This window comes from Salvelinus fontinalis, chromosome 28 (genome assembly GCF_029448725.1).
Source record: "Salvelinus fontinalis isolate EN_2023a chromosome 28, ASM2944872v1, whole genome shotgun sequence".
In the NCBI taxonomy this organism is placed as follows: Eukaryota; Metazoa; Chordata; class Actinopteri; order Salmoniformes; family Salmonidae; genus Salvelinus; species Salvelinus fontinalis.
In genome coordinates, this window is record NC_074692.1 from 632,392 (window position 1) to 651,559 (window position 19,168).

The following is a 19,168-nucleotide window of genomic DNA, read 5'->3' on the forward strand; positions in this document are numbered from 1 at the left end:
TTATTATCATGATGTGTTATTACCAGAGCTTTCAGGAAGTCCAGAAGCTCCTGGCTTCCTGTGGCGACAGGCCTGACAGTGCTGGGGTTCCGTGGGTTAAACCACTGCAGACATTCCGTTGGGCTGGGTGGACGCTCCCCCGTCCAGGACTCACCCATCTTCCCCTGCAGTTCCTTCAGACTCTGTTCTATACTGGAGAGGGACAGAGACACACGCCACTCACAATAAACCTCTGACTGTCACCTCCATCACATACTGCATAACAGTACTGTATTCCCCCCCCCCCCCCCCCCCCCCCGCCGATACACACACACCCCCAAACCCTGAGAGAGACACATCAGCAGTAATGAACACAGACATCAATATATCTCGGCTGTGTGTGTGTGTGTGTGTGTGTGTGTGTGTGTGTGTGTGTGTGTGTGTGTGTGTGTGTGTGTGTGTGTGTGTGTGTGTGTGTGTGTGTGTGGTGTGTGTGTGTGGCGAGGGAATGCGAGAGAAGTGACACTGGGAGACACACATGTATCGGACGTGTGTAACACCACTTCACACCAGGCACTCAGTACACACACACACACACACACACACACACACACACACACACACACACACACACACACACACACACACACACACACACACACACACACACACACACACACACACACACACCTCCCATATTAACAGACTACCTGAGCAATTCTGTCTCCCCTTTAATCTTATCAAGAGTAGTATGTTAAGGCCCAGTTCTCTTTGACATTTTAGAGACACATTTGCATCCACCCACGCACACACTCATGAAGAAGTTTCCCTTTCACACGCACATGGAGCACAAAGAAGAATGAACATTGAGAGAGAATTGACATTGATTAAAGAAAAATAAGTCAAATAACGTATTCAAATTGTGATTAAAGGTTAAATATGTCAAATGTTAAAGGTTGAAAGCATGGGGAAATATATAAGGGGGATTCGAGTAATGCAGTGAAATAGTTAACAATGTTATAATGTTGTTTGCTTTAAAGTATGAGGCATATAAACTATGTTTATTTAAGCTTAGAGTAGGCCTGCAAGAGGTTGATGGTGGAAGGTTATACCGTTGAAACGTTGTATTGTTGCCATGATGAAATGTTTAAGTTGGTGGATGTTTAAGATGTAATGGGAGTGGTACATTGAGTTGGAGTAAGATTGTAATTGAGTGCGGTGAGGAAGATTCATGTTTAAGAATGAATGTTTAAAAGTTAAGGTTAATAATAAGGTGCATAAGGATGTTTGCCGTGATCTGGAAATTGCCAGGATAGAACGGTTAGGGGTGAAGTGGATGGACGTCCTGTTTAGGTGGGAAAAAGATAGGGGTTAAGGGGCAGAAAAAGCACCTTTTTGAACGAGGGCCACATTTGGTGTCAACATTTGGTGTCAATAGGTCATTAGGGTAGGTGTTAACCACAATGAGTCAGCAGAAAGGAAAATGGAGGGTATAAAAGAGCTAGGATTCTTTTGATGGGGAAAAAAACTGTGAGCTTGCTAGAAGAACTTGTCGAATGCTGGATTTAAAAAGATATGTCTATATTTTTTATTATATAACCTATATTTAACTAGGCAAATCAGTTAAGAACACATTATATTTTACAATTACGGCCTACCCCGACCAAACCCTAACCCCAGACGAAACTGGGCCAGCTGGGTTGTGATACAGCCTGGAATCGAACCAGGGTCTGTAGTGATGCCTCTAGCACTGAGATGCAGTGCCTTAGAATGCTGCGCCACTCGGGAGCCCAGGAAGAAGATTTTTGCAGTAGCCTTTAGCTTAAAGTATATTTTGATTCGTATCATACTCAGTCAAAGTAAAATTCTAGGGGGAATCTTTAAGGGTACCTCATTGATAGAAGTTTGAAGTAGTTGTTCAAGTTTTCGACGCCATCTGAGGGACTTATCATCCTGAGGGGGGAGCCAACAAACGGTTTATAGAGTTGTAGAAGGTAAAAAAATATATATTATATTTTATTGGCACACCTCAAAAGGGGTTGAGTTAAGGGCGCTGAAGGTTGTCTCTCAATTTCATTTACTGTACATTTTTGCTTATCATTGATTGGTTGATTGATCTGGGATTGTTTTATGCCTGTTTCTGGAATTTTGAATAAACCTGCTTTATTGTTCTGTAACCCTGTGTCATCAAAGAGTCTCTCGTCTACTATAGGTTTCTGAAGTAGACTTGATTCGTTGAGGATTCTTTAGCATCTGGTTAATTCGTCTATTGGGGACTCGAGTGACTGGTGTAAAATAACCTAACCGGAGACACAGCTATAGGCGCTGAGCGCATTGGTAGACGTCGTAGGAGGAGATGATTCTGGGCTAAGCCAACCCGAGAGAGAGCACCCCATAGTGTTCTGAAGTTGAAGCTCTGGCCCGGACGATCCTGAAGAGGTGCCCGGGTTGCAGGTTGAAGCAGCATAGGCACTCGACTTCGGGGATAGCCCACTCTACTGTAAGGCCCTCACTGTTGAGTTTAAGGGACAGTCCCTAGCTGTATACTCGCTCAGTGGTAAGGCAGAGCGGCATCTATCAGATCTGTAGGGATTAGGGCCAAGAAATAACGGAACTGCCATTGGGTAGACAGGGCCTAGTTGAGTCGTTAATCCTGCAGAGGGGGGGAGTATTTTAGCTTTGATAAATTGACAGATTAGATATGACATTCGCGGGCTCAACATGTTTAGTCGTGTCCATGAAAAACAATGCTAGCACTCGTCTGTACGTGGGTGAGAGAGAGAGTAAGAGAGAGAGCAAGAGAGAAGGGAGAGTCAGAGAGAGTTAGAGAGAGAGAGAGAGTGAGAGAGAGAGAGAGAGAGAAGGGAGAGAGAGAGATAGAGAGATAGTTAGAGAGAGAGAGAGAGAGAGAAAGAGAGAGAGAGAGAGAGAAGGGAGAGACAAAGAGAGTAAGAGAGAGAGAGAGAGAGAGAGAGAGAGAGAGAGAGAGAGAGAGAGAGAGAGAGAGAGATACAGAAAAGGAAACAGTTCCATTTACTAACACCCAGCTCATTCACCACTCTGGGCCTATAAAGCTCCTCCTGCCCCCTGCGAGTCGGCGATACACACATCCAGATGTCTCCCAATGACGACACATTAAATAACCATTCAACGTGACACACTTTCATTTCAGAGGGAAAATGTGGGGCATAAAACGTTATAGACCACCAATCTGTATCCAAATTGCTGTCGATTGAATCCCGCACACGTGGTTTTAGTTGGCTAGACGAAGCTGTATGTATAGACAGTCTATTTACTTAATTTTGATGCAGAATTTGCTGACTGACAGAAAGCCAGAACACGCCAGGGGAGTGGTGATGTGTCTGTGACACCACAGAGGACATCCAAGTGGTGACAGGTGTTGTTGGAGGGAACACATACTCTTCCACAACGATAGTCAAGCGCTAGCTGTAAAACAGCGCTAGCTCCAACTAGCTCCCCCCCGCAAACGGCTTGTGTGAGAAACGCTGACAGTGCTGTCTGTAAAATGAACACAATACTCCCCCCCCCCCCTCCCCACCTAAAATCAATGTCTTTTTTAATTGCTGTTTGTTTTGATTGAGTAACTTCTACGCCCTTACCTTGGGTGTCACAGTGTTCAAGAATGGTACCCCATTAATGCAGAGAAAGGTTTTCTTGTGCATCATTATGTATTGCGTACACATGCATTGTTTGAATTCTGTTCACGCATACAAATTAATATAGCTCAATGTTTTTCTCCAAATGTACCAATATAGCACAAAACAAGAAATCACTAGCTCCACTCTACCAATCAAAGCAAGCCAAGCTGACATTTCACATTTCTGACAAAACTGACATTTGTTTTAGCCCACATATCTTCATGTTAAAACGTGTATAGGAGAGGCAGATAGAGGCAGTCTATTTAATGTTAGTCATAAACGTGTGATGTGTGATCTGGGCTCCACCCCAGGACTTTACTCAGACAGCAGGTCTTAAATGAGCATCCATCTGGTCCGTCAGCCAGCCTCTCAACACCAACAAAACACAACATTTTACAGCATACACCTCTCATTTTACCTCTTTCTATAGAAAGACACATACGGCCATACACAGTCACGCACGCACACGCACGCACGCACGCACGCACGCACGCACGCACAGTACACACTTTTATATCCCACCCCTACTTCTCTCTCTCATCTCAGCTTTGAAGGTCCACTGTAGGATTTACAGTTTGATTGAATGTCTGCCAGGCTGGGGTCCAACTCAGGGTGTATGATGGACTATGTCAGAGCCCTCCTCCCCCCCTCCCCCAAACACCTCACAATGTCTCACCTTTAGACCTGAGGTGTGGGAACAATCTGGAGATTAATCAACTCTACCGGATTAGCCTCGACCACAATGACTTCCACCGCACAGAGCTCACAAGCTGCAGAGCTAGACAGCTAATGCAGCGAGAGATAGAGAAAGGGAGGAGAAAGACAGCAGTTTGACACAAGGAAACACCCGGTCAATCCACCAAGTGAAAGTAACAATGGACAGACCTGAGGTGAAAAGAACCACATAGCTGAAGCTAAACAAAAGGCCGGGAGATGAGTGGAGGAGAAGTTTCTTTAAAGTCTCTCGACAAACATGTCCATCATATCATGTCCATCCCACCTCCTTACCCCTTCTCACATCCCCAACGAAATGGAATTGTTTTTCAGATTGGCCTACAGCAATTCCCTACAAGACAAGCCTGGGCACACCACCACCACTCCGTCCCCACCCTCTCACCCCAAAGAAAGGAGTGATTGGAGGGCTTTTGTTAGATGGCACATTTCACAGCTCTGTGACTTACAGAAACCCAATCCTGTGATTAGTCAGTGCATTGACGTTATCTTAAGTTCCTTGTCAGAATTAATTTAGTGTGGGTGGGCTGCGGGGCTGTCTGTCAGGCTCCGGGGAGAGGAAAGCAGAGAGGGGGCAGGAAGCGATCCCTTTCAAATTAGCCCTAGCTCCAAACTGGACCGGCCGCCTGGGAACCAAATATCTGCCCCATCAAAAGGCCCCATTCTACACGGAAACAAGAGGGAATGGGGTTCAATGAACAGCCTGAAACGGATCCCCCATTCGCCCTGCCCGTGGCCCCTCTTAGTGCCCTCAACCTTGCCAGAGACCGCAGGCACACACACACTCGCATACACACAAACGTACGCAGACCGATGATGATATACACACATACATGTTTAAGGTACATGCAAGCACACGCACTCACACACACGGCAGAAATAACTATGAGAAATGTTGGCAGGCGTCTAGTGTAAGCCATTTCCCTGCCTTGCAGAAAGGCGACAGCAATGTCTGCAGTCCCTTGGCCTACACTGCCACTTCATTAGAGGACTTTTTCTGCTGGCCTCCTGAAGTGTACCATTTGATGAAACCTAATGGATTACAGCATTTCAATTTGGGGGAGCCGGGCCCCGTTGTCAGCCTATCTTAATCTCCTTCAATTAGGGAGCAGCTCTTAGGCAAATCTCTGACATCTGAGAGCTGGGAACAGGCCAACCAGTCTGACCCACAAATAGGTTGAAGCCTTCCTTCACGGGAGAGGGCAGTAAGAGCTCACTCGTTCTCTTTATGTCTCTCTCTGTCTCTCCCTCTCTCTCTGTCTCTCTTTCTCGTTATGTCTCTCTCTCTCTCTCTCTCTCTCTCAATGTCTCTTCTCATCGTCCCGATTCCCTTTACTCTCCTCCTCTTCCATAATTTGTCCCAGACACTGATAAATGGATTAGGCAGCAGGTGTGTGTGTATGTGTGGGTAGGTGTGTGCACGTGTGCGGCTGCCTCTGTGTGTGACAGAGGCTGACCTTGGTGGAAGTACTGTAAGAGAGGAGCCTTGCCAGCAATGGGCTGAGATGAGCCCAAGGCTGACTGACCGGAGGTGCAGACTGAGTGGGGATCGCCAGATTTTTTGCCCAATTCCCCATTATCTGTCCCTTTGTTCTCATAATGGTTATCCCTCTCCCATATCCACAGGAACACAAAATAACCCTTTAATGCTTAGAAGGAAGAAAAATGCCTTGGCCTTCAGTAATAAGCCTTGAATTACCTACCCAAGGGTTTTCGTTTCAAGATGTGGAATCTTCAATTATTTTGTTCCCATTTTCCCCCAAAAAAGAGGGCGAGAAAAGGGGGGGATGAGACGCAAACGCTAATGGTACCAGAGTGAGAGGCTTTGTTCAGCCGCCACATTTAGCCTGTCCCTCATCATCTATCCTCGCCCTCACAGCAGCACAAAGGATAAAAGAGCTGAAATATAGATTTCTCTCTCTACTCCTCCTCCCCCTCCCTCCCTCCTTCACTATGCCCGGTCTCCTCTGGTTCCTCTCTCTCTCCCTCCCTCCCTCAATATGTGCCATCAAAATATTGAGAGCCTAGTCCATTTCACTCTGTCCTGAGTGTGGTATTTTCAAAGAGAGAGAGAACGAACGAAAGAGAGCGACAGACATAGACTCGGGTGGCTTGTCTAGCCATCTCATGTGGGAAGGGGGGGGGGTTAAGAATGTAAAATTGGAGCAGAAGTTCTCATCAAAGTGGCTTTCACACACCTCAAAATGAGTCAGTGGTAACTGGTTGGAAAAAGCAGGTGTAATGTTCCCTTTGATGTATAAATCCTAAAACGGGATATGCTTAAACTGTCTATGCAAGATTTACATAACAGTCAGTCTGGGCACATATCTTAAGATTCACTCCTCTACTATAAGTGAATAATGTTATCATGCTGTATCATAACTGAATACAAACGGATGGAGTACGAACCAAAGACGGAGACAGACAATCAAAGGCTCTTAATCTGCAATGTTGCTGTAAAAGCATGTTCTTTCACATAGGTTGAAGAAGGGCTCCTCATTGTAAATGGCAAATTGAGATGAGTGAATTTTCCTAAAGCTTGAGGGCTCTGCTCCGTGATGTTTTCAAAGATAATTGACTTCTTCAAGCTCACAAAAGATCAGAATGTAAACAACGAGCATCTTAATCAACCATTCACTTCTCAAATGAACCTTTAATAACTGTAAACCCACACTGATGTTTCTGACAGATACTTGGCAACGGCTAGGAATGCTCATTAGTAACAGAACACGCGCACACGTACGCAAGCACGCACACACACACACACACACACACGCACATGGTTTCAGCAGCTATCTTTAACAACGTGTTGTAATATTAAACTTACAAGAGAGTTGGATGCTACAAGGCCAGACCTTGTTGTAGAGTCTTCTCAACGTTAAAGGCCCAATGCAGCTGTTTTTTTTTAATCTCAATATCAAATCATTTCTGGGTAACAATTAAGTACCTTACAAAAATTGCTTTTTAGCAAGAGCACTTTCTCACAAAATAATTTTGCTAGGACTGTCTGGAAGTGGTCTGAGTGCAGGGGAATACTGATAATCCCTGTCAAAATTCAAACTAGCTGTTATTGGTCTATTAAGTAATTTAACGCCTGGTGACGTCACTAAGCAGCAGTGGTGATTTTTGCACTATAACGGTGACAAACAGCGCCCACAAACTGTTAGGGCCTACATAAAGCTGTCCCAACAGCAGAGTCCCAACAGCAGTCCCAACACCTTACCACTGCTACACCTGGCTATCAGCGGAGCCTTGTCTGGCAGCGAAACAGTTCATTCTGCCTCATTTACTGCCGTTTAAAAAAACATAGCTGACATGGCTGACTTGCTTAAACAAATGTAGTTTCTACTGACAATTGAGATGTACAAACTATGGCATAAGGGGATGACAAGCGGATAAGAGGCAATCCGTCATTTCGATTAAGACATTATTAATGAGCGAACCAGGACAGACGTATATATATTTATTTGTTCAGCACTTTTGAAATGTACAGCGACAGAATTCAGAACATGGGCCGGTCTTACAGTGATTTCCCTGTACACCAAGTCAGAACCGTAGGATAAATAAAGGGGGAATATAAGCAGACAATGAAAGCTCTTACAATATTCGATGATTACATTTCTCAAAAACTGCTTATAGGCTACATGTGCACCACCAAGTCAGAACAGTAACATCAGGCGAAATTAAGAGGTGAAAATAGACCAAATAATTAGGGTGAGGCACATGGGCTACTAACAGCTTACTACACAACATACAGTTAGTATGACTTTCTTAGCGACAGTATACATATCTCCCTGGCCTATTACATAATTTATGCAGCAGCATATAAGACAGTTTTGGACTCACCTTGTTGTGATGTGCTCACAGTCTGAGTTTGTTTATTCCCGACTTCCCAGTTGCGATGCTTGCAGTTAGCCATTGTCACCGATTCCTTCCAAACCCCTCATTGGTGAATTTGTGATTTCCAACTTGTTGTGTAATGTTTATGTCTAATGGCCGATGAGCAACGATACGTTTAATCTATAATTTCTCTTCATTATTTCTCTTCATATGACAAGGATTAAAACGGATTTGCCAGTAGATTGTCAACTTGATTCATGACGACGACTGCTAACTAAGATTTTGAAAGTATGATGTTGACATGATCAGTCCAATCAAAGCTACAGTATAACGTGATTTGACGTAATTTTATCTGTGACCAATGACCTTGAGCCTTCTTGGAAGGGCACTACTAATGAAATTATATGGCAGGAGCCACAGGGCTTGAATGTTGATGTCTACACCTACTACTTGGCCGTGTCATAGTGTCCCCATGAGTGACAGAACACTGAGCCAATCACGGCGCAACGCTCCTATTTTCTGCTGGCTTGCTACACCACCACAGAAAGCACTGAGCTAGGCTGAAACACCTGCATTTTGGAGCTGCCTTACTCAAGAAAACTAAAAGAGACCATGTTTGTGATAACTGTGATAATTATATATATTTTTTTTTTACATTGTTTGCAAACTGATATGTGACTCGTATTAATGCCAAAATAACATGCAAAACAGGCAAGCCCCCCCCCCCCCCCCCTCAAAATATATACAGTTGAAGTCGGAAGTTTACATAAACTTATGTTGGAGTCATTAAAACTTGTTTTTCAACCATTTCACAAATGTATTGTTAACAAACTATAGTTTTGGCAAGTCGGTTAGGACATCTACTTTGTTCATGACGCCCAGTAATTTTTCCAACAATTGTTTAAACAGATTATTTCATTTATAATTCACTGTATCACAATTCCAGGGAGTTAGAAGTGTCAGAGTCTAGGTGATGTGGGTAAGGCGGAGTCAGGCGCAGGACACAGAGATTAGTAATAATAGTAACTTTACTCAAAAATAATCTTCCAACAAGGAGAACGAAAATCCAGAATCACATAAATGAGACAACTGACAACAATAAACACGCACAAAATCATGATGGCTCCAGAGGGTTAAATAGGGAAATAATAAAAACGTGATGGGAACCAGGTGTGTACAATCAAAACAAAACAAATGGAAAAAGAAATGTAGATCGGTGGAGGCTAGAAAGCCGGTGACGTCGACCGCCGAACGCCGCCCGAACAAGGAGAGGCACCAACTTCGGCGGAAGTCGTGACAACAAGTTTACATACACTAAGTTGACTGTGCCTTTGAACAGCTTGGAAAATTCCAGAAAATTATGTCATGGCATTAGAAGCTTCTGATACGCTAATTGATATCATTTGAGTCAATTGGAGGTGTACCTGCGGATGTATTTCAAGGCCTGCCTTCACACTCAGTGCCTCCTTGCTTGACATCATGGGAAAATCAAAAGAAACCAGCCAAGACCTCAGAAAAAAAATTGTACACCTCCACAAGTCTGGTTCATCCTTGGGAGCAATTTCCAAATGCCTGAAGGTACCACGTTCATTTGTACAAACACTAGTATGCAAGCATAAACACCATGGGACCACGCAGCCGCCATACCGCTCAGGAAGGAGACGCGTTCTGTCTCCTAGAGATGAACGTACGTTGGTGCGAAAAGTGCAAATCAATCCCAGAACAAGAGCAAAGGACCTTGTGAAGATGCTGGAGGAAACGGATACAAAAGTATCTATATCCACAGTAAAAAGAGTCCTATATCGACATAACCTGAAAGGCCACTCAGCGAGGAACAAGCCACTGCTCTGAAACCGCCATAAAAAAGCCAGACTACGGTTTGCAACTGCACATGGGGACAAAGATCATACATTTTGGATATCCTCTGGTCTGATGAAACAAAAATAGAACTGATTGGCCATAATGACCATCGTTATGTTTGGAGGAAAAAGGGGAGGCTTGCAAGCCAAGGAACACCATCCGAACCGTGAAGCACGAGGGTGACAGCATCATGTTGTGGGGGTGCTTTGCTGCAGGAGGGACTGGTGCACTTCACAAAATAGATGGCATCATGAGGAAGGAACATTATGTTGATATATTGAAACAACATCTCAAGACATCAGTCAGGAAGTTAAAGCTTGGTTGCAAATGGGTCTTCCAAATGGACAATGACCCCAAGCATAATTCCAAATTTGTGGCTAAATGGCTTAAGGACAACAAAGTCAAGGTATTGGAGTGGCCATCACAAAGCCCTGACCTCAATCCTATAGAAAATGTGTGGGCAGAATTGAAAAAGCATGTGTGAGCAAGGAGGCCTACAAACCTGTCTCAGTTACACCAGCTCTGCCAGGAGGAATGGGCCAAAATTCACCCAACTTATTGTTGGAAGCTTGTGGAAGGCTACCCGAAACATTTCACCCAAGTTAAACAAGTCCTCAACTGGCAGCTTCATTAAATAGTACCCGCAAAACCCCAGTCTCAATGTCAACAGTGAAGAGGCGACTCCGGGATGCTGTCCTTCTAGGCAGAGTTGCAAAGAAAAAGCCTTATCTCAGACTGGCCAATAAAAATAAAAGATTAAGATGGGTAAAAGAACACAAACACTGGACAGAGGAACTCTGCCTAGAAGGCCAGCATCCCGGAGTCGCCTCTTCATTGTTGACGTTGACACTGGTGTTTTGCTGGTACTATTTAATGAAGCTGCCAGTTGAGGACTTGTGAGGCGTCAACCAGTCCGTTCGACGCCCCTGCAACTGGCCCGTCCGACTACGATGCAACTTCGGCAGCTGCATTGGGTTCTGATCAACCCGTACTGCGTTCATGTGATCGTCCTCGAGGCCGGTGTCGTTACGCTGCTAGTGCAGCGTGTCGGGGGGTGGGTTACTGTCACGGATCCCTCCGGAACTTTCATTAGAGATTAGTACTTGATTAGTACTTCCCACAGATTAGTACTTGAATAAGTGTGCCCTTTGGTTTCCATTGGGCTGTCCATTATTGTTACATTGTCCGTTGGTGCGTGTGAGTACCTGTGCCTTGTGTTTTGGCTTCGTGCCATTGTCGATTGCGCAGATGATTACGGGTCTCGTCCCGTGTGTTAATCATTATGCCTGTGTGTTATTTATTCGAGGTACTTCTCGCTCTTTTGTTTGCGTTTCAACCCTGTGTTTTGAAACGCGTTTGTTTGCCCTTCGTTCCCGTGCACGGCACGCCGTAATTTGGGTAGAATAAAAAAAACTATTACGCATTCCTACGTATGTCTCCCGATCCTTCATGCCAACGTGACAGACAAGAACATCTCACCTCAAAACTGTGTGTGTGTGTGTGTGTGTACGTGGGTGTATGTGTTTGTACGTGGGTGTACGAGTGTGTATGAGTGTGTCCCTGTCTGTCTGCCTATGTGTGTAGTGCCTGTGTCCAAACTCTCGAGTTTCACCTCCTGTCAGAAAAACTTTGACATTAAGAAAACCTCAGTTTGGAATAGACGTATCCTCGGGGCAACCCATCAACCAAAAAAGATTCTCGGGATGAAACGCTCCTTTCTCTACCAAGCATCCCATTCTACCAAGCATCCCACCAGGTGGCATGGTGCCCAACTTTGCCCATATCCACTGCTGGATAGAGCCTTCGTTGACTGCGCTCACATTCCCATAGAATGACCTGACCCGAGTCCGTATTCATAACCATCTCAGAGTAGGAGTGGATGATCTAGTATAAGTTGTTATAAGCCTTTTGAATCATAATGAATAAGAAGGGGGTACCTGATCCTAGATCAGCACTCCTACTCTGGAACACTTGGTGTATATACCGGCCGTGGACAAACTCTTGTTCCTAGTTATGGTGGTCCTGAGAGACACTGACCTGCAGGCATTGAGTTTGAGTTTGTCCTCGGTGTCTCGGAGCAGCTGTTGGATATCCAGCTCGCTGGGAAGCCCAGGAAGCAGGAGCTCTACAAAGGCATGATCCTGTGGAAGGTCCCCCTGCCATTCCATCCTGCCTGGGGCACAGCGAGAGAGAAGGAGGAGAGTGAGAACGAACGGAGAATAATGGAAAATGTATTTTCTCACAAAAACAACAAACAAGACGTTGTCAGTATCACAGACTAAAAATGCTTTGGTTCAATGGATGTTTTTCTTGGAGAAAAAAAAAATCAATAGGCCTCTTGTTTAGCTCTTATTGAATGCGTTATGTACACAGTAAATAATGAATGTACCAAAATGAAGCCATCACATTTTAAGATATTTTATCAAATAGACCATGGATGGACCCCCTCCAAACACATGCGCGCACACACACGCGCACACACACCGCCACAGCATATGAGACATGGTAATTTGATTTCTCCTCGAACAAGATTGTTATCAGGAGCCGTAAATCAACTGCACCTGAAACAAGAGGCAACTTAAATATGTTCCGCCTCATCCCTCTCCTCTGTTCCACTTACAGTAGGGGGACCCCTGATCAAAATGCATAGCTTCTAAGTATTATCAGACAGTGACACTACAACCAGTTAACGTAAAAAAAGGTAAATAAATAACTAACAAAAAAGGGGACTCTTCACTGCAGGCTTAAATAAATAATCCATCTCGGTTCACCTCAGTATGACGCCCCCTTGGTGCTTAACACATCCTCGAACAGCCAATCATGCGCTGGCGGGGCTCGGCCCATATCAACACCGTCATCATGAGTCAAATGGAATGTAATGGAGAGTGTCAGTGTCAATTTGGCTTTCTCACACTCCTCTCCCCTTCATCTGCTGTGATTTTAATAATCCCTGTCAAAGTCCAAACAGCCTGCCGTACGTAGGCCTACCACCCTGACACGCCAGACAGAAAGCTCAACATTCATTTAGCCCACACAAAGGGAGGCCTGTCCAGCTGGACAAATATTATTTTCTTCACTTGACAGTCTCTGCAGTTAAGCTTGTACTTGATTATTCCCTCCCTCCCTCATCCTCCCCTCACCCCCTCTCCTTCCCCACATCATCATCCGTGCACTCTGTCTGGGAGGGAGTATATAGAGAGACTTCTGGAGACGTGTAGGTTTTCAATCGGCGGATTAGGAACTCGACGGTGTAATCATACGGGAGAGAGCGTGTGTGGCGGAGGCTGGTGATGATAGTGTGTCACACAGGATGTGCATCAACAAACGCCCGTGTGTGTGTGTGTGTGCGCGCGTGTGTGTGGTACACGTGAGAGTTAAGGGAGAGTGTCAGGTTCACATTGTCACCACACAGGGCCTCATTAGCAACGGAAGCAGTAGATATCTTTTGTGTTGTCATTATCTATTTTGAAAGCAGATGTTGAAGAGCCCCAGTGTATTTTTGACTGCTGCCACTGGGTTGACTGGGGCAGACGTATACTCAGAGCACTCAAAGAGAATCTACAGTAGCAGTCTCCTCTCACACAATCCCAGTTAGAGATTGTTCTGAAATATTTAGCAGCTCGTCCCCAGGCTGGCATTTTAAAGCCACTTAGAGCGTGTCAAGTTTAAAGTCAACACTGTTTAAAAGAGGGCACCTAACATCCTCTTTTAAAGAAACAATAAATTAAACACGTACATATTTTGACATCAAAACGTTTCAGAAAATTATCTAATGTGTTATCAGAAGCAGCTATGAGAACACTGTAACTGTGCTTCACAAGGCCTCAAAATACAGTTCGAAATTGAGTTGATTCATGTTCCCCATTACTTCTCGCTTGCATTCATTTGATTGTCTACCTACTACCGAATTTATGCTTAAACGTTACCTATATGCTGTGGAAATATCTAAGTAGGCCTATTTGTAGGCTGCTATTACATAGCATCAAAGTAGGCTAAATGGAATTAAAATCAGTCGTTATAGTGTTTGGAGAAGCAGCTTATTAACCTTAATTTAACTAGGCAAGTCAGTTAAGAACAAATTCTTATTTACAATGACGGCCACGACCGGCCAAACCCTAACCAGGACGACGCTGAGCCAATTTTGCGGGAGCCCGAGTGCCACTCGGGAGCCCGAGTGCCTAGAGTCGAGGTGCCAAGTTTGGGTATACAGGGGTATAGATTATAAATGTAAGAATTCTGTATTTTTTTGAGTTGATGGATTTTATGGGCTATTTGGTTCTGTGCTGATAATTTAGCTTGCGAATGCCATTCCACTGATTAAGAGTGTCATGAAATGATCATCCAGAAGCGGCGCTCCTAGTGGCCGAGTACTTTACTGCAGGCAAACTTAAATCTGTTTTTCCTCTTTTCTACCAGCATGTCACATGTGCAAAAAAACTCTAGACCACCTTTACTCCACACACAGAGACTCGCACAAAGCTCTCCCTCGCCCTCCATTTGGCAAATCTGACCATAATTCTATCCTCCTGATTCCTGCTTACAAGCAAAAACTAAAGCAGGAAGTACCAGTGACTCGCTCAATACAGAAGTGGTGAGATGCTGATGCTACGCTACAGGACTGTTTTGCTAGCACAGACTGGAATATGTTCCAGGATTCATCCAATGGCATTGAGGAGTACACCACCTCAGTCACCGGCATCATCAATAAGTGCATCGACGACGTTGTCCCCACAGTGACCGTACATACGTACATACATATCCCAACCAGATCCTACTACACTGAATCCTACTACACTGGCTCTGGCGCCCGTTGGATGTGGCAGGGCTTGAAAACTATTACGGACTACAAAGGGAAATCCAGTCTCGAGCTGCCCAGTGACGCGAACATTCCACACGAGCTAAATGCCTTCATGTTTGCTTCGAGGCAAGCAACACTGAAGCATGCATGAGAACATCAGCTGTTCCGGACGACTGTGTGATCATTCTCTCCGTAGCCGATGTGAGCAAGACCTTTAATTAAACAGGACAAAATTCAAAAAGCCGTGGTTCCAGACGGATTAGCAGAAAAGGTACTCAAAGCATGCGCGGACCAACTGGCAATTGTCTTCCCGGAAATTTTCAACCTCTCCCTGACCGAGTCTGTAATGCCTGCATGTTTCAAACTGACCACCAGAGCCCTTGTGCCAAAGAAAGCAAAAGTAACCTGCCTAAATTATTACCGCCCTGTAGCACTCACGTTGGTAGCCATGAAGTGCTTTGAAAGGCTGGTCATGGCTCACATCAGCACCATCATGCCGGAAACCCTAGACCCGCATACCGCCCCAACAGATCAACAGATGACGCAATCTCAATCGCAGTCCACACTGCCCTTTCCCACCTGGACAAAAGGAACATCTATGTGAGAATGCTGTTCATTGACTACAGCTCAGCGTTCAACACAATACTGCCCACAAAGCTCATCACTAGGCTAAGTACCATTGGACTAAACACCTCCCCCTGCAACTGGATCCTGGACTTCCTGATGGGTCATCCCCAGGTGATAAGGGTAGTCAACAACACATCTGCCATGCAGATCCTCAACACCGGGGCCCCTCAGCGGTGCGTGCTTAGTCCCCTCCTGTACTCCCTGTTCACCCACGAATGCGTGGCCAGGCACGTCTCCAACACCATCATTAACTTTGCTGATGACACAATAGGGTCCACCGACAACGATGAGACAGCCTATAGGGAGGAGGTCAGAGACCTGGAAGTGTGGTGCCAGGACAATAACCTCTCCCTCAATGTGAGCATACAAAGGAGCTGATCAAGATGAACGAAAGCGAAAGCATTTGCCAAGAATGTTTTCATTAATCAAGGAAAAGGAGGGCCGAACAGGTCTCCATTTACCTCGACAGGGCTGAAGTGGAGCGGGTTGAGAGTTTCGTGGTGTCCACATCACCAATGAACTATGATGGTGCAAACACACTAAGACAGTTGTGAAGAGGGCACGACAAAACCTTTTCCCCCCTCAGGAGACAAAAAAAGTTGGCATGGGTCCCCAGATCCTCAGAAATGTATATAGCTGCACAATCGAGAGCATCCTGATTGGTTGCATCACAGCCTGGAATGGCAACTGCTCGGCATCTAACCTTAAGGCGCTACAGAGAGTAGTGCGTACAGCCCAGTACATCACTGGGGCCAAGCTTCCTGACATCCAGGACCTATATACAAGGCGGTGTCAGAGGAAGGCCCAAAAAATGGTCAAAGACTCCAGTCACCCAAGTCATAGACTGTTCTCTCTGCTACCGCACGGCAAGCGGTACCGGAGCGCCAAGTCTAGGTTCAAAAGGCTCCTTAACAGCCTCTAACACCAAACCATAAGACTGCCGAACAATTAATCAAATGGCTATCCGGGCTATTTGCATTGACCCCCCCCCCCCCCCCCCCTTTATTGCTGCTGCTACTTGCTGTTTATTATCTATGCATAGTCACTTGACCTCTACCAACATGTACAAATTACCTTGACTAAACTACCCCTGCACATTGACTCAGTACCGGTACCCCTGTAGATAGCCTCATTATTGTTATTTTATTTTATTGTGTTACTTTAGTTTATTTAATAAATATTTTCTTAACTCTATTTTCTTAAAACTGCATTGTTGGTTAAGGGCTTGTAAGTACGAATTTCACGGTAAGGTGAAATTTGTGAACATTTCATTTGAAAGGCTATGGCCTACAGTGTTTGTTTTTTTACAACATTGCGAACCAATAATTGAGTTAAACAAACTTATATTTGGGTTCTGATGGGGTAAGACAGTTGAACTAAGCTCATGAGGCTTTTATGTTATATTCTTCAATAACTAATGGCTATAATTAATTTAAAAGTCTAAAAATGGTTTAGCCTATCTCTATTAGGTCACATGTGAGGTCAGAGCCGAATAATAGAACGGCCTGCAAACACTTTTACCTGTTATAAGTGTCAGGTTTAGATACAACAAAACACAAATTAGAAGCTATAAAGTACTGATGGCTTTTAATCAATTTCTTTGTTCCAAAGAGACAGCCATCAATATCATAATCCCATTAGGCTACTTCTTCAAAATCCCCTATCTAGTAGTTTACAGCTGTGAGCCTATTTCAAGTCAAGGAGGCAATGTAGTGAAAATAGGCATACAAAGCCCAATGAAACCTTATTTCTTCTCCTAAATCTTCATTTAATAAACGGACCATGGGTACAGTCAGAGGCATATATTTCGCTTGTCTCAGCCTGTCATGTTGTCCCTTGGTCTCATTGATTGGTGTAGCCATACCAGAAATATAATTGGATACATTACAGACTAACGTTACTCTACATTGGCCAAAAGAGTTTAAAACGATTAAGAATCCTGCATGCTGAGGATACACAACCTAATAACGTTTTTGAACGCCTACAAGGCTATGAAAAAATGTGGAATACCCAGGGTCGTTACAATACATATAAATAGACGATAGGCTACACACCTCTCGATCAGAGCGTTTTGTTTGCAGTCAATGAAAATCTGTTACAATCTGCTCCATTGTAAATAATCTGAATGATCCACAAAGCGTCTGTAACAACCACCCGGAAGCAACCAAGGGAAAACTTCCGCCGGTCGGAATGCTCCAAGTTTCAGGCATGATAGAGGGGGATTTTGGTTAATATTGTTTTATATTCAACGGTTTTGAGACGTGATACCCATGCACAATTGAATTTGTTATGAAATTCATAACTTAGGTATTTTCTTCTCATTAATGAAATCATGCAATGTTAAAATAATGTGTGTTTAAAAAAAAGCATGTGTCGTGTATCCCCCCACTAGTGCTGTTTACTCTCAAGATAGGAGTGTTTTCTACTTAGCACAAGGGTGGCAAAACAACTATATTTTGCTCAGTGATAGTCCAATATGTAGTTAGTTTATTAACCAATATGCACGATTTAATTGTAGTTTCGATAAATATAGCAACATGGTGTTGAATGAATCAAACGCCAGTCTAGAGAAATAAAATATTGACGGCTTGCAAAATGGTATCGACTGTCAAGTCTGGTCATGGCGTCTGAATTTTGGCGCTAGCTAGATAGCGTCAGTGTGGACGTCACATGCACAAGCCAAGGTACTTTAACGTTATCCGTATATTGTTTTTAGTTAAACACTAACCTAACTAGTACCTACTAGATAGCTACTGTACAGTGTTTAGCTAGCCAGTCTTACTGACATATCCAGGGATTTAATGAAAGTGTAATATGAACTTCCCTCGGGCGTTCTATTGGTTTCTACATCATGCTGAAATTCCATTGAGGTCCTCCGCTAGCTAGCTAACTGGCTAGTTACCTGCAGTTCAGATACCCATTGAAAACGTGTGTTGCAAAAGTAAACGACAGTCTTGCTGACTTGCTCTACTGTTATTTCTACTCAAGCAAAGCATGACTTAATTTATAGTAGACTAGTTTTCATTTGTTGTCTTTTATCAGGATGGTGGACACCAAGCATGTGTTCCAAGTGTCTGGGATCAAGAATCTTCAGAAGAAGGGAAAGTTGCTCCACGGAATCATTCAACTGGGTGGAAAGTACATTGGTGGCTCTGTAAGTGTTGACATCATAACATCATAGCTACAGGCTTTCACTCTCTACCCTCATTCTCCCATTATAAGCAGGATAATCGCACCAAAGGCCAGGCTGTGAGACAGCCATTATGAGAGCTGGATGGCACCTGTCACTGTCAAGACAGTTCATTGAGGGAAAGATTAACAGTGGGTGATTAGTCCTGAAAAATGACCTTAATTGGTTTCTGATGTTGGGATGTATTTTTGACTCTGTCATTTTATCCTTGCCCTCAATTGGCTCTTATTATAGTTACTGTACATTTGCCTCCAGTCTCAGGGGCACACAATGTGCTGCAAAGTTCGTATCCCTTTATCCCCTCCACGACTCTGCAGGAAGGTCACAGCAAGAACGGTCACTGGTCAGTTTAGAACTTTAGTTGCTGACCTTTTGGTGTCCGTTGTTTTAATTTCTATGTACTAGGACTATATCAAATGAGTTGGCCGACCACATAGGATATTTTCAATGCCACCAAAACATTCCGTTTTATTTAGATGGTTT

At 44.3% G+C, this 19,168-nt stretch overlaps 2 protein-coding genes across 3 annotated transcripts in view; one reads left to right on the plus strand and one right to left on the minus strand.

The window, feature by feature from the left end:
• Positions 1-17,639, minus strand: part of kiaa0825 (KIAA0825 ortholog) — a gene marked incomplete in the record, with an annotated part of 170,173 nt that extends 152,534 nt beyond the window's left edge. The window contains 3 exon segments of the mRNA XM_055886033.1: positions 24-192; positions 12,108-12,243; positions 17,550-17,639. Coding sequence (XP_055742008.1) covers positions 24-192; positions 12,108-12,238 — 300 coding nt within the window.
• Positions 17,640-17,902: 263 nt separating this feature from the next.
• Positions 17,903-19,168, plus strand: part of slf1 (SMC5-SMC6 complex localization factor 1) — a 36,679-nt gene continuing 35,413 nt past the window's right edge. For both annotated transcript variants that reach the window (XM_055886034.1, XM_055886035.1), the window contains exons 1-2: positions 17,903-18,179; positions 18,538-18,649. In XM_055886034.1, the coding sequence (XP_055742009.1) occupies positions 18,166-18,179; positions 18,538-18,649 (126 nt within the window). In that variant the 5' untranslated portion in view covers positions 17,903-18,165. The remainder of the gene's footprint in view (positions 18,180-18,537; positions 18,650-19,168) is intronic.